The sequence below is a fragment of the Sceloporus occidentalis genome, unplaced genomic scaffold (genome assembly GCF_023333645.1).
Source record: "Sceloporus occidentalis isolate IW3139 unplaced genomic scaffold, rSceOcc1.0.p SCAF_29, whole genome shotgun sequence".
NCBI classification, from domain to species: Eukaryota; Metazoa; Chordata; class Lepidosauria; order Squamata; family Phrynosomatidae; genus Sceloporus; species Sceloporus occidentalis.
Genome location: NW_028317009.1, coordinates 5,334,666 through 5,358,835, shown reverse-complemented (window position 1 = coordinate 5,358,835; position 24,170 = coordinate 5,334,666). Strand labels below are relative to the sequence as shown.

At 42.4% G+C, this 24,170-nt stretch overlaps 2 protein-coding genes across 2 annotated transcripts; both read right to left on the bottom strand.

The window, feature by feature from the left end:
• Positions 1-771: 771 nt before the first annotated feature.
• Positions 772-6,022, bottom strand: LOC149299181 (hyaluronan synthase 3). The gene is made up of 3 exons (XM_089486484.1): positions 5,414-6,022; positions 3,863-3,964; positions 772-1,701 (listed from the first exon to the last, which is right to left on the bottom strand). The coding sequence occupies exons 1-3, from the start codon at positions 6,020-6,022 to the stop codon at positions 772-774; spliced, it is 1,641 nt and encodes a 546-aa protein (XP_089342610.1).
• A 5,028-nt stretch (positions 6,023-11,050) lies between these two features.
• LOC149299180 (transport and Golgi organization protein 6 homolog) lies at positions 11,051-21,611 on the bottom strand. Its single transcript, XM_089486649.1, has 18 exons — positions 21,524-21,611; positions 19,808-20,463; positions 19,477-19,593; positions 19,242-19,389; positions 19,003-19,139; positions 18,719-18,884; positions 18,530-18,603; positions 18,207-18,319; positions 17,894-18,070; positions 17,505-17,634; positions 17,059-17,247; positions 16,843-16,977; positions 15,620-15,967; positions 15,478-15,535; positions 14,384-14,536; positions 13,750-13,901; positions 13,555-13,668; positions 11,051-11,227 (listed from the first exon to the last, which is right to left on the bottom strand). The coding sequence occupies exons 1-18, from the start codon at positions 21,609-21,611 to the stop codon at positions 11,051-11,053; spliced, it is 3,132 nt and encodes a 1,043-aa protein (XP_089342775.1).
• Between the last annotated feature and the right edge of the window lie 2,559 nt (positions 21,612-24,170).

The window sequence follows — 24,170 nt, the reverse complement described above, 5'->3', positions numbered from 1 at the left end:
AAAAAATAACAGAATTATAATATTATGGAGTTGGCCACTTGAAGATACAGGTTGAATAAAAACTGGAAATGCAGTGAAGATAATAGTGTATATTAATTGTTGATTGAATGGTAATTAATATCAGAGATGTGGACATCAGACATTTTGGTCAAGAGCATGAACTCTTACATCACAGGCAACATTTTATCATCACGTTTTCTCTGATCCTACCCCAAAATAAGTTTGAGGATAACCTGTATACGATGTAACCCTGGACAGCTGAACTTTCCATGCTATACATAGTATATACTGAACACCTTATTGATTTGGCTCAAGATTCCCTGACGAAATTAGACGTCACTCTCTTGCCTGTTTAGTGTTTAGTAAACTTGTAGTCTCTTCCCTGTTTGAGGTGGAGCTGTATGATGCTCCTCTTAGCCAGGTCAGGGTGAATAGCACATTGATGCTCGCAGATATTTGAACACACGTTTATTAAGGCTGCACCAAGGACCTATTAACTCTTTGGCAGCTGGCTTGTGGTTTAACCCGCCTGAGGTATATATTTGCATAGTACAGTCTTATAGAATATGTATAAGACCTTGCTGGTGAGAAATACCCCCGGTTGCATGCTAAAACTTAAAATGTTCACTACCTGGGTTACCTTTCTAATTAGAAGAAGCCCCTTCAGCGTGTCATGAATCCATGTTACCTGCTACCTTCACTGCCGCCATTTTCCCCCAATACTCTGCTGCAGTGGTGCCAATTCAAGTTGCAGCACCAATTTTCTAGCATTCAAACCTCGGCTAGTGCCAGACTGTACAGTTCTTGCTTTTTGCCACAGCGACGGGCTACCAGAGCCAAGTATAAACTCAGCAGTGCCACCCAGTAACAGGCATACAAGATGGCACCGGTCACCAGAAATAGCAACTCTGTCTCTGTAAAAGGATCGTGGCTTTGGCAGTAGGCCGTGTATACAAGTCCACCCATTAGTACACCAAACCAGACTGACACAGGCACCATGCCCATGAAATTCACCACCAACCTCCGGCGCCCGGATGTGCCCCATCCAGACTTGTTAATGGTCAGTACAGCAAACATTTTTGCTGGGAGCAGACTGGTCATGTAGAGGAGCGAATAAAGCGACATGAAGATCATTTCCGCATTTCCTCGCAAAAAACAGGCATAAGTAGCCTTCACAATGCCTACGAGCTGAACAGTCAGCAAAAAAAGGAGTATGTTCCAAACACGGCCACGGTAAAACAGCTGCACAACCGTGGCTACCAAGAAGAAAGGAAAAAAACCTGTGACCACAGATTCATATGTCATCCAGAGGTGGTGCTTGTGGAACCAGAGAGCATTGTACAACCACTCACGAAAATATGACTTACTCCATCGTGTCTGCTGGTTTAACCAGCGCAGGTACTTTGTGGGAGTCTCTGTAAGGCACCGGGATCTTGCAGTGTATTTAGTCTGGTATCCCATGCTCAGGACCCGGTTTGTGAGATGCCGGTCATCTCCAAAGCTGCACTTCTGACCAAGGAAGGTCTGGTGGTACCAGTCTTCCAAAAAGTACTGTAGAAGGCTGTTGCGGTACATTCCAAGTGGGCCGCTGATGCACTGTACGCAGCCAAAGTATGACTGGCAGGCTCGCTCCACGTTAAAAGCCATCCAGTAACGCACGCTGCTCAAGAACGAGATCCAGGAGTCATATTTATTCAGGATCTGTAGATAAACAGTGGAAATTCAGGTGGAGGTAAAAGTAAAACGGTCATTGGCAAAACAATGGTCAGATAGCACCTCAGTCCCCTGAGGTCCCCTGGCATATATGCCTCTGACGTTAGATTTTGTCATACCTTCCAAATATGGAGTAATTGGAAAACTAAAGGAACAGTAAAACTTAACATAACGTAATCAACATTAGAGACTACTTTAGCTTGAAAGCACTTGCATCATTCACCTACCTACCTCTGTCTATAATAACCGGTGTGCTTAAACCAGAGGCGTATCTACTGAAAATAGCGCCTATGGCAAGCACTGAAATTGCGCCCCTGTCCAAATATCTAAAACCCATTTACTAGCCCCTGCTGCCCATATATATATAAATATTAGTCCCTGCTGCCGATAGCAGGTATAGATCAACACACAAACCCAGATCAATTGAAATTCAATTGTGATCTCAGCACTGAAGGTATATATCAAATAAACAGAATCAGACATACAAGTCCTGTATTTGCAGGTATACAATAAATATATGAAACGTAGCATCAACTGAATAAGACATATTAACCCTGTATTTGCAGGTACACATAAATAATGTATGGAAACAGAGCATAGCAGATATGGATACAGAATAACACAAAAACCCAGCTTTGCAGGTAAAAATCAATTGGAATTCACATAAAAACATGGCATTAAAGGTATATTTAAAACCCCCTAAATTACAGGCATAGATCACAGGTTGCACCCCAAAGCCAGCCCTGGCGTCCATACTGCCCACATAGAACCTGGCCAGCACCCAGATTACACACATAAAATTTGCAATCTTTGTCCCCAAATAGCCCAGCACAAGTCAACTTTGTCCCCAAACAGTCCGGCCAGTGCCATCTTTGTGCCATATACACCCTGCCTGTGCCATCTTGGTCCCCAAGGCTCAAACCTCCTGCTAGTGCCATCTTTGCCCTTCCACAATTATACATCTATGATACACAAACACTTTTACAGTCACTCACTAATTCACACTTTAATTCAGACAACTCATCCACACATTAACTCATGCTCTCCCTCATTCACTCAATGCATCCACACATTAACTCATGCTCTCCCTCATTCAGACAATTCATCCACACATTAACTCATGCTCTCCCTCATTCAGACAATTCATCCACACATTAACTCATGCTCTCAATGCATCCACACATTAACTCATGCTCTCCCTTATTCAGACAATTCATCCACACATTAACTCATGCTCTCCCTCATTCAGACAATACATTCACACATTAATGCACACTCTTTACTTATATCTACCCCCTCTCCCTCCCCTATCACTTTCTACCCCCCCATCTCCCTCCCTTATCACTTTCTACCCCCCTCTCCCTCCCTTATCACTTTCTACCCCCCTCTCCCTCCCTTATCACTTTTTACCCCCCTCTCCCTCCCTTATCACTTTTTACCCCCCTCTCCCTCCCTTATCACTTTTTACCCCCCTTTCCCTCCCTTATCACTTTTTAACCCCCTCTCCCTCCCTTATCACTTTTTAACCCCCTCTCCCTCCCTTATCACTTTCTAACCCCCTCTCCCTCCCTGGTGCCCGCTGCTTCACTGCTGAGCGCCGTAATATGACGTCATATTTCTGCGCCCAGCAGTGAAGCAGCGGGCACCAGCGAGCGGCTTTTAAACGCTGTCTTCTTTTTTTTGATGCGGGGGAGAATGAGGGGCACCGAGCGGTTGCTAGGCGCCCCTCTCTCTCCCCCGCATCAGTGTTTAAAAGCCGCTCGCTGGTGCCGGCATTTCATGCTGAGCGCCGCAATATGCCGGCATATTGCGGCGCTCTGCATGAAATGCCGGCACCGGGACGGGGGTAGAGGGCTCGTGGAGGAGAATGAGGGGAGCCGAGCGGTTGCTAGGCGCCCCTCTCTCTCCTCCGCATCAAAAAAAAACGGCATTTAAAAGCCGCTCACCGGCGCCCCCCTTGAGATGGCGCCCATGGCACGTGCCATGGCTGCCATACCCTATATACGCCTCTGGCTTAAGCTCAATGACAAAACCTGAACTAGTAGAAGCAACTGTGGACATGTTTGTGGAAGTGTCTTATATCAGTTATTGGTATCACATGGACCCAATGTGTTGATCCATCATGGCGGAATCGCCATTAACCATTTACCTGCACGTCTCCACCAACTCCACCTACGTTTAGGTCTTCTTCTAGCACACGTAACATTTCGGCAGTGCAGGCCGGGTCCAGCACGGTGTCAGAATCACAGACCTACAGCCAGAGACAGGGGACACGGTTAAAGAACAAATTGCCCACAAAACACAAGGTGTCACAGGACATACTTGGCAATTTTACAAATTCAGCAAGTATTTACATCATCCAGCGGCAAATTCCATATTTAAGTCGGATCCAAGTTGGTGAATTGCAAACAAAACCACTTTTGTTTGCATTTCACAGTAACATTAAAAGGTTAATTTGCTTTGTACAGAATAATCAAATTGATATTATGTCTATGACGTGGATATCAGGTCAAGGATTTTTCAAACTCATTCTTGACGCCAACTCAGGGACATCGAATGGCAAAGAGGAAATTAAGCCATAGACAGTTGCAGACCCAAGTGAATATGCGGATCTGATTTAGAGAGGACATTTTTCAAGTTTGTTTCTTGCAACATTGGAAACTAATATAACCACAAAATTATCTTCCTTCTGCTGGAAAACAGATCCTCTTTATTCAAATGAAACGGCTACTTGTACTGCACCAGGAAAAGATTTTCCTGTATATAACATTTGCTCTGCACATCTATAGCTTCAACCCTTTCCGGCTATGTGGCAGTCCATGCAATGCTGCAACTATCTAGCGCAGAGGTGTGCAAACATTAATGAAGTTTAAAAAGTTTCAGAGACCCCCCCATTGGGACACGACAGGCCCTCAAGCAAGGGTGGCACATAGTGATATTAATATAGTTTGCAATTATCCATATGAAAATAAGTATTGCATTCAAAGTGAATCAGTAGCTTGTGTTAGAAATGCCTATTTTTATTTGTTTATTTTTTAAGCATTTGCTTGTAAAGCATAATTTAACCAAACATGGGCACTGATAACAATGTTACATGTTTTACAGTCACTTTGACACAATGCCTCCACCTAAGCTAACCCTTCTGCCGTTTTTTTTTTTTACTTAGGACTTAATTTTAAATGTTTCAAAATCCCAAATCGGATGTTTATTTTTTGTTATGTGAACCTCTTCAGTTCCTACATTATTCTAAAAAGCCTAATATGGGAAAATGTGGCATTCTTTAGTAGCATAACGAGGACCTAGTGGGGTTTCTATTAATGGAGGGAAATCTCTCCACTTCCATTACGTAAATGCCTTTATTTCTGGTGAAACCTGTGGATATAATACTGGGCAGACTATTTTGAAAAAGTCCTAGGAATACAATAATTGTGTTTTATAGATTTAAGTGACTGATGATGGAAACATTATTAAACTGAAGAAGATATGATGACTATCCTTCTGTCTGCTATTATTATTATTATTATTATTATCCTTTATTTATATATTTATATATGCTACATTTATTTAGGTCACCGGTCTCAAATTCATGGACAGTTCCTTTTTCATAACATGTCCCTGTGTATCATGCCAAAGGCTACCTTGAATTCCCTTTAGTTAGTACACCATGGTTTGAGAAGCACCGCTGTAAAGTCTTACTGACCTGCACGTAATCCACAAAGTCTCCAAGAGCTCGGAAGGCCGTGTACATCACTTCTCTCTTTCCTCCCCACTTCTGCATAATACAAGTGTAGGGAAAGTTCTTCACCAGCTCCTGCACCCCCTTCTCGCCTTCCTGACCTTCTCCTTCCTTTTCATGGTAGTTGGTATCCCAGATGTAGCAACCTGTACCCTCTGAACCCATGACCTCTCTGAATATCTCCATCATGTATCTGTCATCTTCTGAATTTCCATCCACCACCATCACCACTCGCAGATGAGGGTAGGAGAGTCTTCTAACTGACCGCAGGCACTTTCGCAAATACTCTGGGTCCTCCTGATAAGCTGCAATGCACAGAGCTACTGATGAGGTTCCTGTTGGACCCTGACCACCACCCCCACGCATCCTTCTGTGCTCCAGAAAGGCAAATAAGCTCTGGGTCACCAAATGTAAGCCCAGGATGGCTCCATATAGTCCAAAAGAGAGATGGTGCTGGTCCGTGTGGATGAACTGGTAGCCAGTCACATAAGCAGCAAGGATGCCCCCCAACACCAGCACAGCAAACAGGCTGGTGCCTAAAACCTTCAAAGCTGTCTGCAGCCGCCCAGGCATCTGTGCCAAGAAAGAAAGGGAAGCATTAGACACATTCTTGGAGAGATGGTTCTACACCCAAAGAGCTGATAATTTAGCTGCAGTTATTGAAGCAGAATGCATTGTTATGTAGCAGTCTTATAGCTTTACATAGAAAATAGCTAAAAATAAGCATCATTTGCTTTAATAATATATCAAAGTGCACTTACATCTCGAAACACAGATCTGATTGTAAGAGTCTACACTGTATAATTCATTGATTTAGAACTTGAACCTGAAAATAAAAAAATCCTCAGAGATAAAAGTGACTTTGCCATGAACCTTGGTTGTCAGATGACTAAACTACAAGAATAAAAGGCACCTTCCTACTAAAAACCTAATATTACCTGCCCTGTAATCTGAAGAATGCCCACTCAATCTTCCTCTATTATAAGGCCATTTGGGACACAATTAGAAGTCCCAATTTAGGAGATTCTAGTCTATTTGAAATTCCAATGCACCAAACAAGAACAGGGATGGAATCCAGAGCTCTCGCAATGTGATCTGGTGCTAGGTTGATGGCATCTGTAGATATTCTACTACTTTGTTATCACTACTATAGTGCTGGACTCAAGCATCATGAAAATGTAATATAAAGGGACATACCTGTTTCTGGATCTTTGTGGGAAACTGACTTCAAAAGAAAGTTATGAGAGGCGTGGGGGGGGTCAAACTGAGCTGTAATAACAGGTTTATGTTGGAGGGAGTCTCCAGCTTGTCTGTAGCTGTAACAACTAAGATTAAGAGAATGGCAGCAAATCCAAAATATTGAACTCACATACTGTACATCCCTGCTACAAGGCACCCTACAGATCTGTGCTGGATCCGAACATTGCATGGCCACAAAGCTCTTTTGCAAGTCAAGACTGGCCACTTATGTTGCAATGGAAGTAGAAATACAGTATCCTATGTAAAACTACATGTCACACCCTGTGCCATCCTGTGATGGGAGAGGCTATCCTGGTACCCCATGGATTGTGTGGGTCACCCCAGCATGGGGAAGCACCGGTGACCCATGTTCTGCTTCCTCCTTAACCAAAATATCTTCTCTGTCACAGGGAATACTAGTTCCTAGTCTTGGTGATACAGACACATGGCATAAGGCAGACACATGGTCTACTTTTGAACTAACATCTTTTGTGTTGTAAGGGTCAATAATTCTGGGGTGAAATGCATGGGGGGGGCATCCTTTATGTAGTTACCGAGTCGATTTCCATGTAACTTCTATTTTATCTGGAAAGTACCCCTCATCTCATTGTTTCTTGGTTAATAATCCTCTTAATATGTCGCTGCAGGGATTACAGAAACACATTGCAGAGCAGAGGTATGAAATGGGGGCAATGTCAGCATCACGTTTATTGCTGAAGCCCTTGAAGCATCCCTCCTGCCCTTGGGGGGGTGGCCAGTGGCCAGGTATCCACCGCAGAGCAGCACCTACACCTCGTGGAGATGGCACGGGGTAAAGCTATGCCTATGCAGAAAATTTACTTTAAGGAAAGTTCCAGCCCTAACAGAACATGGATACAATGTATCTTTAAAGTCATTTATATGCGGATCGTTAAGTGTAGGGCAAAGGGGTGATCATCATCATGACTTCCACGGATATACAGGTCGTGCAGGCTGAGGTCTACAGCTAGTGCCCCCCTCCCACAGTGACACATACCCCGTGGGTCTCACCGTGCTGCGGATTCTCCGGGCTATTCTGCAGTCACTTCACCGTCTGCCCCAGGCATCTTTTCTCTCCCAGCGGTCATCATCTCCTGGCCTCCCGCACACTTCCCCTGTCACCCCCCCCCCCACACACACACTACCTCTTAATACCATGTACCCCCCACAGCTCTCCACCCCATCATGATTCCCTGTGCCCCACACACCCCTCTCACTCCCCTTACACCTCTCCACCCCAGCTCTCACTCCTCTAGCACAGTCTAATCGTTCTGTACTGTACTCCAAGCCTCACCTCATTCATCCATCTCCCCCTCTCCCTCCTTCTTTCTTTCCTCCCTCCTCTGTTAGCAGGTTGTCTTAACCTCTAACTTTCCTCCTCCTCTTCCAGCCCCCCACCCCGAACCTATGTCCAGAGCCAGGGCTTCCCCGTCTTTTTAACCCAGAAAATCTCAAACCTACACCTGACATTAACCATTTGAGCATCAGTGCGGCACTCTAATGGTTGAATACCTCCCCCTTCCGCCCCTCCCTTTGATGCCCCCGCAGTGTAGTATGGTGGGGGTCCCTGTGCAGCAGCCCTGTAATTGCAGGTTGTGAGCTCCAGGATCGATATGTTTGCTACATATTGATACAAACCGTCATATCAGCTTCTTGCTGCAATCCATTCCTTCATTGTTTTTAAGGGGGATTCGGATAATAGCTGCAAATTAGGATAATTTTATGCATTAACCCTCAAAACCTTCAAATTGCCTTTTTAAACAGATTTCAAATGTAAAGCAATGTTTTAATTTCAAGATTAATATTAAGATAATTCACCAAGGGTCATGGCTATTCAAAGACATGAGAAGGCGTGCATGTCCTTAGCAGAAATGGCACTCCATCTGCTGTGGACTACAACTCCCATTGTGCCTTGGATCTGCTAGCAGTCGGTGTGCAGAGTAATTCCTGCAAATCTGACACTGTATGGGTTGAAGGTTAAAGGGTTAAATGATGATTGATGATGCTGACCTGGGATTTATGTAATAGCGCACAGTATACCGGGTTCACGCAGCTAAATTGTTAGTTCTTCAGGGTCAGGGATGTGTCTAATCATGACCTTCCCCATCCTTACAGTAGATCTTGGCCTGCCCTACCCCAGGAGTCAGAACTCATGCTTCTTGTATGTACACCACACCCTTCTGTACTACCCTAGCATGGCATGCTTCTGGGGGTGACTCCTCTCAGCCTGGGGGGGTGATGGTTATGAAACCCAGTAACGAGCCGTAACGCTTCAGCCCTCACAGGCCTGGCACTAGCTGCACTCCACTTACCAGCAAGGCCATTAATGCGTAATTAATGATTATACTAAATTATGGTGCATCTGTTAGTGAAAAATACCAGAATTAACGCCAGTGGAACCAATAATTACCTTCTACTACCACTAACATGGAAACCGGTTGCTGCCTAAAATAATTCTTTCTGTAGGATCCCTTTACTGTGCAGCAAATTCTGTACCAGGCATTATTATTATTATGATTAATAATAATAATAATAATAATAATATCTCTTTTCTATGCAGCAAATTCTGTACCAGACATTATTATTAATAATAATAATAATATCTTTACTGTGCAGCAAATTCTGTACCAGGTATTACCGGTATTAATAATAATAATAAAAATCTCTTTACTGTGCAGCAAATTCTGTACTAGGTATTATTATTAATAATAATAATATCTCTTTAATGTGCAGCAAATTCTGCACCAGGTTTTATTATTATTATTATTCATAATAATACCTGTTTACTGCGCAGCAAATTCTGTACCAGGTAAAGTTTAAAGTTACGTTTCAAGCAAAGAAAGACACAGACCACTTTCCCAGGAGCGCCGTGGTAACAGCCCAACAATAGTTGCAGATTCAGGGCTCGGGGTCCGACCTGCTCTGCATGCAGAATGGACAGCAGCTGGAACGTCACCAGCCCCCAATCATGGAAGCGGAGAGGTGACTGATAAGAGTGCAAGCTGAACCAAGTAAGAGACTGAGAAAACTCGAAATAAACCCGCTTGGCAGAGTGTCCCTGTTTCCTAGGCTACCGTATAATAACCCTGATAAATGATCTGAAAGTTACACTTACTCAACTCGTGATGTTTTATAAGAGTTCACAGAATCGTATGCTGCACTCCATTTACTTTGTTGATTCCTTTAACTCCTAGCTTCGTATCTGCACTGCAGCCTGTCTCTGATACAAAGTGCCTGAAAATATATTACTAGTATAAATCTAGTGGCGGAGGACGCCTTACCTTCGCATTAAATGACCAGCCTGCCATTGCGATAAAAATAAACTTCTTTCTACCCTCTCTTTTTATATAAACACAAAAATCTCCTTGTTTGGAGAGACTGAAATGAGATCCAGGAGAGGAGAGAGGAACAGGGACGTCTTTCTCCCATCCTCCTGCAAGGAAAAAAACCCTCATCCATAAACATAATCATGGCCGACACCTACGGGTGGTGAATGTGGAAAGCGAAGCCAACGTGATGATGATGGTTAGCAGCGTCACACCGGCTAAAGCTATGGCAGTGAGTTCGAGATTGAAGGAGAAACTGCGAGCTGCGAGAGCTTTTATGTGACCGTGTAGTTGATTACATGTCAGAAGGTCCCTGTCATGCTTTAAAGTGTGTCAGGGTCCAGGTGCAACGAGGATCAATGTCCCCCAACAAGATTGTTCTGGAGACCAATAAACTATAGACTGTCCACCTTGTTGATTACCCAGCACTTTTTACATGTCCTTTAAAGTATGAAGTTTCTGACCTAAACTTGGAAGAGGAGGTGTTGTAAGCAGCTTAGCTCGAGACATAACGAGCCAAGCTTTGGGCTTCAGCTTGGCTTTTCCAGCTCTGTTATTAAGGGCTGCGCATTTTTGTTTGGATGACCTCTTAATTTTATTTGACTTCCCCATTCATAAAATAAGTTGCAGAAGCAGCAAGTTTCTAAAGAGGGTTTAAGAAAAATACCAAAGCTAAAGAGAGATGCAACAATCTGCCCCCCTCCGTGCATTGTGACCCCCAGTTTCCTGCCTAATCTCACATGATGTCACTGACACGTAACGGAACCTGTGAAAAAATGGGTCGTTCCAATGTATTTAAGTGAGGGACAACACGAAAGAAGAACATCAATCCGTGTTTACTCTTGATCTTGGTATGTCAAGTGTTTATTGCTTTAAAGCCAGTCATTTCTTGAGACCGAGTGCAAGGGCTCAGCGAGAATTTATAGGCACTGATGATTTACGGAAACATACAGCGTTTATTACAATTTGCATCGTAGAAAAATAAATGTCCAATGGCCGCGAGGCAGCCACCGGTTGCCTAAGGAAGGACTATGATCTTCTTCTCCAGTTTCTGGGGGGGTAGGAGAGCAGTCCGCATGATGCCGTCCAGCTCTTCCAGACCCAGCTGAGCGTGAAGAACAGACACAGAGTCGGATTCGCAGCGCACTACAAACTTTAGCAGCCGGTACAGGTCCAGTAAAACATCACGCAGGACCTGCAAGGACGGAGAAGAGACAAGCTCAGACTTATCGTCAGCAGGACGTTACTACGACTCGGCGACATGTGCTGTACTTGGGGACTCCACGGATGCTAGGATATTCTCTTCATTTAGACAAATTAGTTTGCTAGATCTTAAAAAAAATATATAAACCGCCTTGTAAAAGGAATTATACCACGGCTTCAAAGGGACAGTCACACCCAATGCGTTTTCTGCCGGAGGCTAGGTTCCCTGAAACTAAGATTACTAAGGATTACTGGCATCAGCAGCGGGAAGAAGAATATAGGAGGGATATTCCATGAAATACTTAAAATAATGTAATGAAATATATAAACTGGTATGAAGATCGCTTTAACTCTACGCACAGTTATTAGAGGAACTGAGTTTGGTAAGCCAAGATTTACATCGTCTCAGCAATCCTGTGGGTTCCTTATGGATGCATATGAGAGGCTCTCTCTAAATCTAATGTATTCATCACCAACGGGCAGACTGTTCTGGCACTTGCCAATGGTGCCTACTGATTTTTGCTGAAGAATGTACAACCGGCATACATATCCATGTAATATCAGTCTTTATGAAATGAACTAGTGCTGATTTATCTTATAATTGCTAACATTCTAAAATACTAACTCGCACTGCAGAATCTGGGCATATTCACCCCTCCGTCTCATCCAAGCCTGTTCTACTATATGCTATAACCTTGACTGCAAGGCCAGCTTCCCGGGCATTTCATTCAGCAGAGCCTACGAGCCAGTTTTGTAATCTTATCACAGTGAAGGTTATTAGCGAACATGAGAACGCTATAAGGTGAACCCACGCTTTCTCAGTGCCATGCAGTCTATCGCTAACTCCTTCCACACGCCCTAAACAGACGTGTCTCTCTCTTCTTTCTGTTTGGACCGTCTTCCACATTAAACCTGTTGTTACACGAGGTTATTATCGAAAGAAAGGATCACCTCGTATAGAAACAAAAACCTTTACATTTAATCCTCAGATTTTAGGGTTTCTTTTAAAGCAATCAAACAGTGCAAGTCACGCTGTTACGTAATGTATGGAGCAAATGGTTTTCCTCTGTATCCGAGAGTGTATCTGCACCAAACAAGCTCAACTGTGGTCCTGGACACAACCTGCTCACGGAAAAACAGTAGGAGTTGTGGCGTCAACGGGACACAGATATAACGCTGTGATTTCACACGTATCTGCTACAACCCGCAATAAAGGGGTTAAGTCAAACAGTAAATCTCTGCTTTAACGCTTGTGACTCAGTCTCTCCCCGCGCATCAGGGACATGTTGCTGCATTTGTTTAACATGAATTATAACACGGTGAGAATTTCCCTATATAGTCACTCAATCCTCTCACGCTTGATATCATTAACATCCATTAGAGCAATAATTGCTGGATGGGGCATATGTGTGGGGGTACTATACTACAGAAGGGCATTGGTTAGAGTTTTCAATTACAGCAAGTTAAGTTTTATTTTTTTTTTAGGCAGGGACAATTACTTCAACACTATTATACAGCTTACAATAAGATCATCGATTCTGCAGCAGCTGCCTACAACAATCTGCAGTTTCTGGAAATACTGTAAAAATAGATAAATTATTGGCAGCACTGCAAATTCGGCAGCGAGACCCTCCCAACCAGATACCCCCCCAACACACACAGTTTGCTTTTCTTGCAACTAATATGTAAGCCTGCAGCATAAAAAAACAGGAAGGCTATGCGCTCTCAATAAATCTCCGTTTAAATACATTTAATCATGTTGTTGAGGGGCTGATCTTGACATTTTTTGCACAGGGGCTATTAATAGAATGGAAGGGGGCTATTAATAGCATGGAAGAGGGCTCCCACCAATGAAAAATGAACAGAGCTGCAGAAATTGGCAGCTTCGCACAGTGGGTAATTAAGAAATAGAATTCATGCAGGTGCTGAGCTCACAGTACCCTTGCACGGCTCGCTGCGAGTGCCAAGAAGAAGGATGTTAACCCTTAAAAGGAGCCACAGTGTTGTATTTTACAACGCAGAACAAATTGGCTTAAAGCTGTAGATCTGAAGCCTCCTTATATAAGGACATTAGAATTAAATGATGCAGTAACGGTACACAAAAGCACCGTTTTTATAGCCTTGTGCAAGGTAAGGTGTCAGCGATCCAAGCCGTTTTCTGCATCTCCATCATACTGAAATCCAACAGCACAAATATAATGAACCGATGGTGTTGGAAATGTTTAGAAGGACTAATTACATGCAGGCAATAAATGAACATCCCAAGTATGACTGTGTTATAATGTAGAAGACCGACAAGAAAGAGCCTCTGTCGCTCACCTCTGTAGCCTTTTCTCCGAGTCCACGTAGAAGGAGAACCACCACATGTATAGCCGCTCTGCGCACTTGTGCCTCTGGATCGGTCCGAACGATTGCAGATAAACAAGAACTCACCTGGAAGATAAAGATTTGATTAAGTTATGTCAGGTCCAACTCAAAGCAGGATTTCTGGAAACAATGAGTGTTTGCTCCTACTTCTTGAATAACAGGTCCCAGAGAAAACTGTAGATGCTGACACAGCTCCCCCAGATTGGAAAGACTACTGGCCCTCAGGGTGCTGTCCTGCTCCTTGCAGCCCCTGAGAAAAGCATGGATCAGGGTATCTCTGTACTGGAAAATCAAGTCCCCTGCAAACAGAAGAGCATTCTTATAAGAGAAAAACAGAATCATCACCTACCTGAGGGTGGGTAGGAGAGGGCCTGGGTCAAGTTTAAAATACAAAGTGCAATTGAGTGCCTGGTTCTTTGCTGCGCGTTGTATTTTCACCCGGAGCAGAACAGTTATGAACTGCCATATTTATTCTACACCAACCAAGATGTTAAAGACAATAGTAAATATAATAGTAATAGCCATCATACGTGCCAGAGCATGGAGCAAGGCACTGCTTATTTAGGATGTTTTTACAGCATTTAACTTCCAACTGCACATAGAAGAGTTGCTTGTCTGGAGCTTTCGTTTGTTCTTCTCAAGCAGGCAAATCGTAATCTTTGAACTGCAGAATAATGTGTACAGCCAACGGGAAGTGGAATCTAAGCCCTTTTGTTTCCAGCTCTCGGTCCTTGGAAATCGTGGTGTAATCAATGAAACAGACAATGTCTCCAGGTTTTACCCATTGCTCTGGTACATCGCATAAGGGCTTCCCCCACTTTCATTCTGCTTTCTGGGCTGCGCACTTTGCTATCGGCAGGGGCAGCATCTCCATAATGGGCCAAAAGCACCGGGAAGACGCGGTCAGGGAACTCTCCGGAAAGGACAGCGATGCCTGTTGACAATTGAAGAGAAAATTATACCCAGACAAATGAGGTGCTTTTTCAAAAATCAAAAAGCAGTTACATGTATTCTTATGGACACTGACTATTCAGGCAAGCCACCTTGGATCTGCTTCTTTCAGTGACATATGCATGTATCTCAGTAAGTCCCCATCCTACAAATACAGCCAGTCACTCTGTCTTAGCATTATCTCCCTCAACAAATAATAAGTCTAGATGCACCAGGCTTTCCAGGAGTGAGCAAGACACCAAAATACATCTATAACCGAAACACTGGAGACATACAGTGGAATTAGCTAAGACGTGTCTGGTAAGGCTTATTGGATATAGCCTATGTTAGGTTAAAATCCAAGATTGGTTTCCTAATAAAGTTTTCCCTTAAAGTGATCTACGTGCCTAAATGGAACTGTTTGAAGGTGCGCCCCTCCCCGCAAGCACTTTATTAATGGTTAGACTACAGCCTTTAAGCTTGTAGATCAAAGGCTGCTCTCTGCTCGACTTCTACTCTCCATCCTGGAAAGCCTCTAAGAAACACAGGGTACATTGTCTCGTTGAACAATAGAGATACTCTCTGTCCTCACCTGAATGGAGGACCTGGAACTAGTTATCTCCAAACTGATCTTTACAGGGATGCAAGAGGCTTCTAGTGGAACGCTTAGAAAGGGGGCAGCTGCCACACTGGTTAAAACAGTATTGGTGCAAGGGGTGTAAATTAAGGAAATTGTAAGGCGTTGCTGGGAAATCCCAGGTTTCAAGAATTACAGGACATACTATTTTTACGATTTTTTTTATTATTATTCAAACACAAATGTTTCAGTCAATGGATCAGCCTTCCACATACTTGATTCTTAAATCTTGGTATAGTACACCACTGGCAGGATCAGTGAGATAAACAAGTCGTTTTTTTTTGTTAGCATTGAGAAACCCACTTTACCTTGAATTGCTGACAGATACACAAAGGGATCCTCTTCCTCCAGGTTTGCCAGACACAGCTGTAACAAAAGTCTGAATGTTAGTAGGCATTCAAATACTAAACCTGTGCGAGGTAGTAAGATAGGAGGTATTAGGATCATCACCTGCAGAAGCTTCTCTCTGTGCTCCAGGGCCTGGGGGTGCCTCTGCTCCAGCAGACGTGTCAGGGTCCGCAGGGCAGCGGCCCGAGTGGGAACGTCAGAATGCTGCGCACTGCCCAGTATCTCCTGGAAGTCACAGGGCTCAGAGACTCGGCTTTCAGGTTCTTTCTTGGCCTGTGCTGATGCCTGTCCGGCACAGGTCCAGGGTGGTAATGGAACAGAGCAATGGGTGGCAATGCTAATGCGCAGGTCACTCGCCAGCTCTTGAATAACTGGCTCCGGGTGAGTGAGTGATACTCTCTCAAGTAGTGGTAAAAGCTTCTTTAGATGCTCAAAATCAGGTGATGTCAGCTGAAGAAAAGAAAGATTTAGTAAGAGTTGGTCTGTAAGCGTGGCTCCAGAATATAATATTAACACTGAGTATCACCAAGATTCTAAATATCTACTGACTGCCTGGATCCAGAAATGGTGTTCGTTTAAGTATTTCCTACACGCGAGCACAGAACTGTAAGCAAGATTGGAAAACATGTTGCATTTCTGTATAAGATTTCTCAACCCATGGCTTTTATTCAAGGGACGTGGCTGACTATCCAAGGAAGTGGACTGCGGATGGCATGTTCTGAGCGGGAGGGCAACTTCTCCACACTCATCCTATCCCACTATATACCACCCACTATAATGTAATGATTGGTTACAGAGCAGGATATTTAATATTCTGTTTACTACATCTTCAGTCCGAGGGCTTCTGTCAGAAGTTATTGTGATGTGATAAATGACACTGCTCACGTACCCGTTGTATTCTCTGTGTAGAGCCCGACTAGTCAAAATCACCAAAAGTCATTACTAGGCCATTCTTGGTATCATTTACCAAAATGCAGCAAGAGAAAAGCCTATGGCATATATAAGTTTAATATTTGATAAGAACTGTCAAAAGTTACATTGCTTTAAAAGGTATAATGATCAGACGCTTAAAGTTGGTTTCCAAAAAGTAAAATCAGCAACTCGTGCTTAAATGGGGCAATGAATTAGGTCACAAGCAAATTTTATACAGGAAATCATGGGAAATGCATTCTTGTCAGCTCATGCTACAAGACACCTGAGTCACCCCTAACCTGGCACCAATTGTTATGAATCAAGGCTTGGCACTACAACAAGTTATCAGCAGAGAAGGAAGGAATTAAAGGGGAATGTTTCCCCAAAAACCACTACATCAGTCCAGAACTCACCTTTACTGCCCCTCCCAACATGGCTGCCACAAGTCCCATACACATACTGAGTGTCTGCGATACCACAGTGCCCCCTTCTGAAACCATAAGTCTTGTACATGACCGCTCCAAAGTAACAGCAACAAAATCAACCACCTGCACGGGGAGATCGAGGTGTCAGAGACAGAGCATGACCAGGAGATGGGATTTCATGGGGTGTCACCACCCTCTCCCTACCTGCTGGATATCAGTGAAAATGGAGTCAGATATCCTCTCACACAGCACTGACAGGACTTGAAGAAGCTGCAGCCTCCTCTCCTGACACTCGTGACCCAAGGTAAGCTTCTTCTCCAAGTCTAGGAGGGTTTCACATGAGCTGGAATCTTGGTCTTCACCTTCCTCTTCATCAGTGAGTGGCGTTAGCTTCTATATAATTTCGACAGATATAAATGCAATTGACTTAATGGATGTGAGAAAATCCATATAATACTCATTCTTCTTGTTCTCATTTAAAAAAAAAATCCATGTTACATCCCTTTCAATTAGATAACAGGCTTGTTTATAAAGTGTCAATTTGCCCGTTTGTTCCATGCAATGACTGTCCAGCGGAATCTAAAATACAACGTATAAACTAATTACAAGACATGCATAAACACTATGACAGGACAAAACATGAATGTCACCTTTAAACAAAACAAGAAGAAGTCGGCGGCCAAACTGCTGCCGGGGCTAACGGAGAGGAGCTCCACCAAGCACTGGGTCTTCCACTGCTCCCAGGAGACCTTCTCATACAGAGCATTATCGTCATCATCACTGGAAGAGACAACGGACAGTTAACATAGTCAAGAGGCATATAGATCCTAAGGTATATTGGTAACTGGAAATTGTTCTGAGATGTAAGCTAGAGAAAAATATAAGTCCTCTTCTATAATAGTGACAATGTTAAGCACCATCTTGTGGTGAATACAAACTCTCCATGTGTCAACTATGTTTCTCCTAAATGCTGGTTTCAGACGTTGCAATAAGAATTAGATAATAACTGGATAAGTGGCTCAATTAAAAGGTTTCTTACGTCCGGTTTTCTTGTATTGTTATTATCGCTCCTCCGAGACTGGCTGGTTTCATCTGGCAGTACGTGGGCATGGTGGGCAGAGAGCAATCCAAGCCAGCCAGGCCTGCTAAAGCTGCCACGGCTGTTTCTCTCGCTGATTTCTCAAAAAACCACATTAAGATATCCTGACATGGAGATCTACCAAGTCAAAAAATATATATAGCTGCAATTATCCTCAAAAAACACAGCCAAGAGTATGGAAAAAACATACTACCAAGTCATCCACAATAAGGTCACACACTGTCTCTCTCCTAACAGCCACTAACATTCTTACCTTAAGTGGGACACGTTCTGTCGGGTAAAGCAGTACAAAGAGAAGACGGCTGAGAGTACTTGTTGTGTGAAGTAAAGCACAGCCGACGTGGGATTGTTCCCCACCACAAAAACCTGCATTTGTGAAAAAAAAAATAGTATGATGGGTATAAAAAGTACACTCCTGTGAAAGGAAAATGCATAAATTTGGCATAGCTCTGCATTTTTACCCAAATTAATAGGTGCAAAGGAGCTCCTACATTGCAGAGCCCATCATTTGCAATGATGATTCCTGAATCTTTAAGGTGTCAAAGTATCCTCTGATTACTCTGTATTTTCACTCACTTTGACAATGTCCTCCACGCATTGTGAAAGCTCCTTTTCTGACACCAGCGTCTCTCCTGGTTGGGGAAGATTTTCTAAAGCAATAAGGAGACATTAAGAGACAGTAGTTTGAGAATTCTTTGCATGGTGGGTAATCACACATAATAGGATAATGCCTTGGCATCCGAGAAGAGCACGCGAGAAGCTCACCTGCATGTGTGCGAGTACAGCGCAGAAGCGGTTCCAGCATTGGCAGGAACAGGTACTTCTCTGCCAGCGGTGGGTGCTCACGTCCCATTGTTAGAAATGTTTCAGTGGCTACTCTCTGAAATTGACGGGCTGTTACAGCGTTCTGAATGTGCAATAAATCCAGAATCTGGGGAAAATAAATGACATTTTAGTGTATGTATATATATATATATATATATATATATATACATATAATGAGAGTCCAAACACTCACACAGGACCGTCTTGCTAGCGTGGCACATTACCTGTGGGCAGACCTTCTGGTAATATTCCTCCACCGAAAAGGACTGCTGGGGGCAGGATGCCAGGACTCTTGCCACAGCATCACACTTCTTCCAGTTACTGGCTGCAGCTTCTGCATCACATCCTCCAACCGGACCGGCTGCAACAACACCCGCATTGTTTAACTATGTCACACGGACTGGAATGCTGTATCAATGCTGTAACTGTTTTGGATTTTATGAGACTCATGCATGATACTGACCTCCTGCTCCTTCCAGGATGCCTCTCACCACGGCCTGTACCCCATTAGGCTTCATTAGTCGCTCAGATAGGAGCTGTCCGATGAGGCGGCGTACCCAAGCTGGGGCTGGAGCCCGCAACACCTTAGCTGAAACACCAGGACTTGTGCCCTGAAATACCAGAAAATGGTTCACACTGTAATGTAATATAGCTAAATACTGCTGGACACAAGGGGCAAGAATCATGTCCCTCTGTACCTGTTTAGGACCCCCTTGTAGGATCAGCAGCTCCCTTACAACAAGCGGTTGGTACACCTGATCTAAGAGACCACGTAAGGCTTCCTTACACTGCACTCTCTCGCTCTCAGTAAGCTCCTAAAAGAAAAAAGGTATGTACACATTTAAGAATGGATAAGTAAGGCTTCACTAGGCTTGCCATCTGGTGATATAAAATAAACCTTACATTTAACAAGGACAGCTAGTTTCACAATCAAATGATAATGGTAAACAGGAAAAGGCAAAACGATCAGCCAGTTAATAGACAGTCTATACATACACAATGCATGCGGAAATTCAACCAGAGTTCTACCTTTAGCTTCTCTGAAGTGTTCTGTTCTGTCTTAGCTTTGGTGGGGCAAAATCCCAGTTGGCATAGCCCTGCCATTAAGTCTCCTAGATGGTTTGTAAGCAGAAGACTACCCAGGGATGGGTGTCGAGACACCTCCAGAAGAGTTATACAGCAGATGTACAGCCTGCGCGTGCGGATTATGGGCACATCGCACGACACCATTCTATGCACGAGGGCTCCAAACTCGGACCGCTGCTGAAGAGGCAATCCAATTCCAGGAAGGAGATACGGGCAAATTCCCATAGACACCACAAACTGCAGAACAGACTGCACGCTCTTCTGCTGGGAGATGCTGAGGGTGTCAGGACTCAAAGCAGGGGCGGCCTCGGGCGTCCTCAGATTAGGTTTGGGAGGTGTGAAGGAAGCAGCCACCGCAATCATAACCTCCTTTAAACAAAGAAGAAGCAGCAAGGCCTCTAACGTGAACCTCCAGTGTGACTCCGGTGCTAAATCTGAGCATTCTTCAAGCCATTTGGATTCTGCCAAAACCTTGTCTCGCAGATCTCCCAACGCCTTCCACTCTGGGGAGTTTAATAGTTTCTCCTCCAGTGACGACACATTCCAACCGAGACTGCTCAGCAGCGCAGCCTGTTTATCTGTTCCTGGAGGTTCACTACCTGCAAAAAATAATTGAGCTACTTATCAATCTTGCTCCACAAACTTAAGCAATTTATAAAAAAAAACATGGACATTGATGGCGGGCCAAACATTACTAAACAATCACAAATATATAAACGTACAATTTATGTAATAAATGACACTACTTAACAGTGCTAATTTGTATTTACATTTTCATTAAGAAGCATGTAAAATGTTTATATATATATATATATATATATATATATATATATATATATCAAATAACAGATGGAATAAGTATCTTGTAATAATACCTTTTTTATTGGACTAACAGAATTTTGGAATGACAAGCTTTCGGGAGCTCTTCTCCCTTTAGTCCAATAAAAAAGGTATTATTCCATCTGTTATTTGATATTGACACCACTGGACTAATACGGCTACAGCCTCTACTCTACTCTACTATATATATATATATATATATATATATATATATATATATATATATATATATATATATATATTTATACATACACATATATATATATATATATATTCATTGGGTAGTAATAACAATTTATTCAGCTGCCGATTATCTTCATTCCGAGGGTCCCACTGGAGGAAGGGTGCTACATAAATACCAGGTGTTATATAGCTATATTTATACACATACATTTATCTCTCTACATCTATCTATCTCTATCTACCTATATCTATAAATCTCTCTCTCTATATGCCCTGGCTCTTTATGTTGACATCTGTCAATCAAAGCATCACAGTATCAGCATGCATCGCATCATGTTTAAGTGTAAGAACGTTTAGCATGTAAAAGTACTTGGCATCTGTCAAATACTGTAGAATGTTTAGTACAGTTCTTGTAATGTTTGCTGTGTAGTAAAGCTATTACTTTACTGGACGGATTCTAGAAGATATCTAAGACACGGGGAGGTATTTGTAAGACGCTAAAAAAACACAGAAGGACAACATGTATGTAAGTATCGACTAATAACATGATTGTCACCGTAAGTGGCGGAATCTGCCATCCTCACCTCTGGGAGTTATTAATATTTTCAGAGCTTCTGTAACTATCTCTACACCCACGGGCACGGCCATCTTGCTGCTCCCACTGGCGCTGATATTTTTCGTCACGCAGCAGCCATGATACTGGAGGCAGCCACAAGGTGGCCATATTGGGTGTGGCGCGGGATACGTATTCGCTGCATTATGAGGGGGTTATTCGCAGCGCGTCAATAGACAGGTCTAAATGTTTTGATGCTAAAGGTAAACAAAATAGTAAAAGTCACTCTGCCGGTGTTTGTGGTGGGAAGAGTGTTTCAAAATATGGAACTGAAATAACAAAATATAAACATACTCATTATAGTGAATGACAATGTGAACTGAGGTAACCAAAAACTCTCTTTTATATATATATATATATATATATATATATATATATATATATATATATATATAATATAATATAATATGACTATTTGGGTTGGTTTTCAACCATTGAATAAAAATATATTATGACAGCCAAACCAAATAGTAATAATGGTATATATAGAGTAAAAAACGTTTTTTTTTTCCCTTTTGTACTTTTTTTTACCCTTTATAAAAAGAAGTGTGAGGGCCTGACTCAAAACTATGAGTTTTAGTAAAAAGGTCACTTGTGAACTTGTATATATATACAGCCCTATGGAAAATGATGGCACTATATAAAACAATAAATAATAATAAATATATATATATATATATATTGGTATTACAGGCGTTTGGCCTCAGAACGTAGAACCTTTTCTGAAATTAATAAAAACGGCTGTTTGCTCCTATAGGACTATTTGCAAACTCACATTTATTAACATTAAACTAGTAGCCTAGTGCTGGTAAAATATAACTGGTATGGTGGCTGCGGTTCTGGGCTCCGGTTCGGTCACAGTTTCCATGGCATATATATATGGCATATATCAGTAGTGTGCAGGCATTGCCAGATGGCAGAAGAGGAGACCCCAAGGTGGCGGCTAATTTAGTAGTAAACGGGTACAATTTAATATGCGTTTTGGGACCTTATCAAATGCCGCAAATAGATGCAGGTCAGGCTGGTAAGCAGCTTTTATACAGAATGGCAGAATGCTGTGCCTTTTGCTTGGTATGGGGGTACAGGGCCGACTTTTAGACCCCATTGAGTATAATGAATGGGGATGGTGAGATTTGTGCCACCGAAAGTGAGCCCATGGCTGTCTTTTATTGTGTTGGATTTAGCTGCCTATTTATTTTTCATTTTCCGCACCTTGTTCTTAGACTTTAATAAAACATGATGAGACAGAGATGCTTGAGATGCAGAATATCAGGGTTTTCTATTACGCTTCACATTCAATATCCACATATAAAATGCTTTTATGTAACAACAGAGCCTTTCGTCCTCTGTCCATCCCCTGAGTTTTATAACACTGTTGTCAAACCTTTAATGTAGAGTACTAGATATTTCATCACCATACTACCCAGTGACTCCCCTCAATGTACATGCAAACCCTCCTTATCTGCATGTAAAGCATTTTCTCCTTACGTATACATTTGAGAAACATTCTAGCTGGACTAAATACTCCGATTGAGGAGATGTAAAATGTAACTTGGGCGGCTGTGGAAGGAGTCCCATCCTTCCACTTAAAATAAATCAGACTTTGCAGTTGGGAGCCTTTGTGTGTGACACTGCCTATCGGTTCCATGAGATAAGTAACCCTATTGTACTCCATGGTCTTCAATATCACTGACCTTAAAATGATGCTCTTGGGTTCCAAACTTGTTACAGAATTCACAAAGTATGTGTGTTGTTTGTGTAGTGGTGGTAGAGGGGGGTGTTGATGTGATTTATCCTGTTTTATTTTTGTTTCTTCCACAGTTGTTCTTTTACCCCACTTTAGCCCCAGGCAGACCCCATAAGTGTGTTACTTATGTTACCACCCAGCTCCTTTTTATTAAACCTTATCTGGTTCATGGAAAATCATGTTAACATTTAAATATGTCTGCCTGTGTTGTCCCTACAGATCTGTGGACTCCTGCTTTACTAAGATAAAGAAGAATATAGATAGTATTTATTTACCATTAAATAGTATACATGTATCTATTTATTTATTTGATTTACAGAATGTTTACCCATTAACTTTTGCTACAATTATAAAATAAATGATACATTTCTAGACCCCATTGGTTCAAGTACAAATGTATAGTGTGGCAAGCAATCACCCCAAAAAAAATATTATTATCTGAGACAAAGAAACGATGAAATACAGCTTTTATTATATAAATCATTTTATTTTTTTTTATATAAAAATTGTATATGTATAAGTAAAAAGAGTGCAGACACAATGCATCCCTGCAGCATAGAGCTCACAATCTAATTTTAGTTGTCTAGTAAATTTTACTACAAAGAGGAGGCTTTGCTAGTTGCATATCCCTGGGCTTTAAATCTCTTAGAAACCAGAAAAGTCATAAAAATAACATGCCTTTGATTATGGCCGTGTCCCCCTGTGTACCAGAGGTCTTTTGAATACATATACATATAGGCACTTGTTTGGAAGAAGTTATGGGTTTTACCCTAGAAGTCTAAAATAGATATAACCCCTGATTCCTCTTAGATGCCTTAAATCATACTTATATACATACATATTGTAGCTATTCCACCTTGAGCATCTCTTGACACACACACACACACACATATGTATTTGGGTGCATTTATATATATATATAT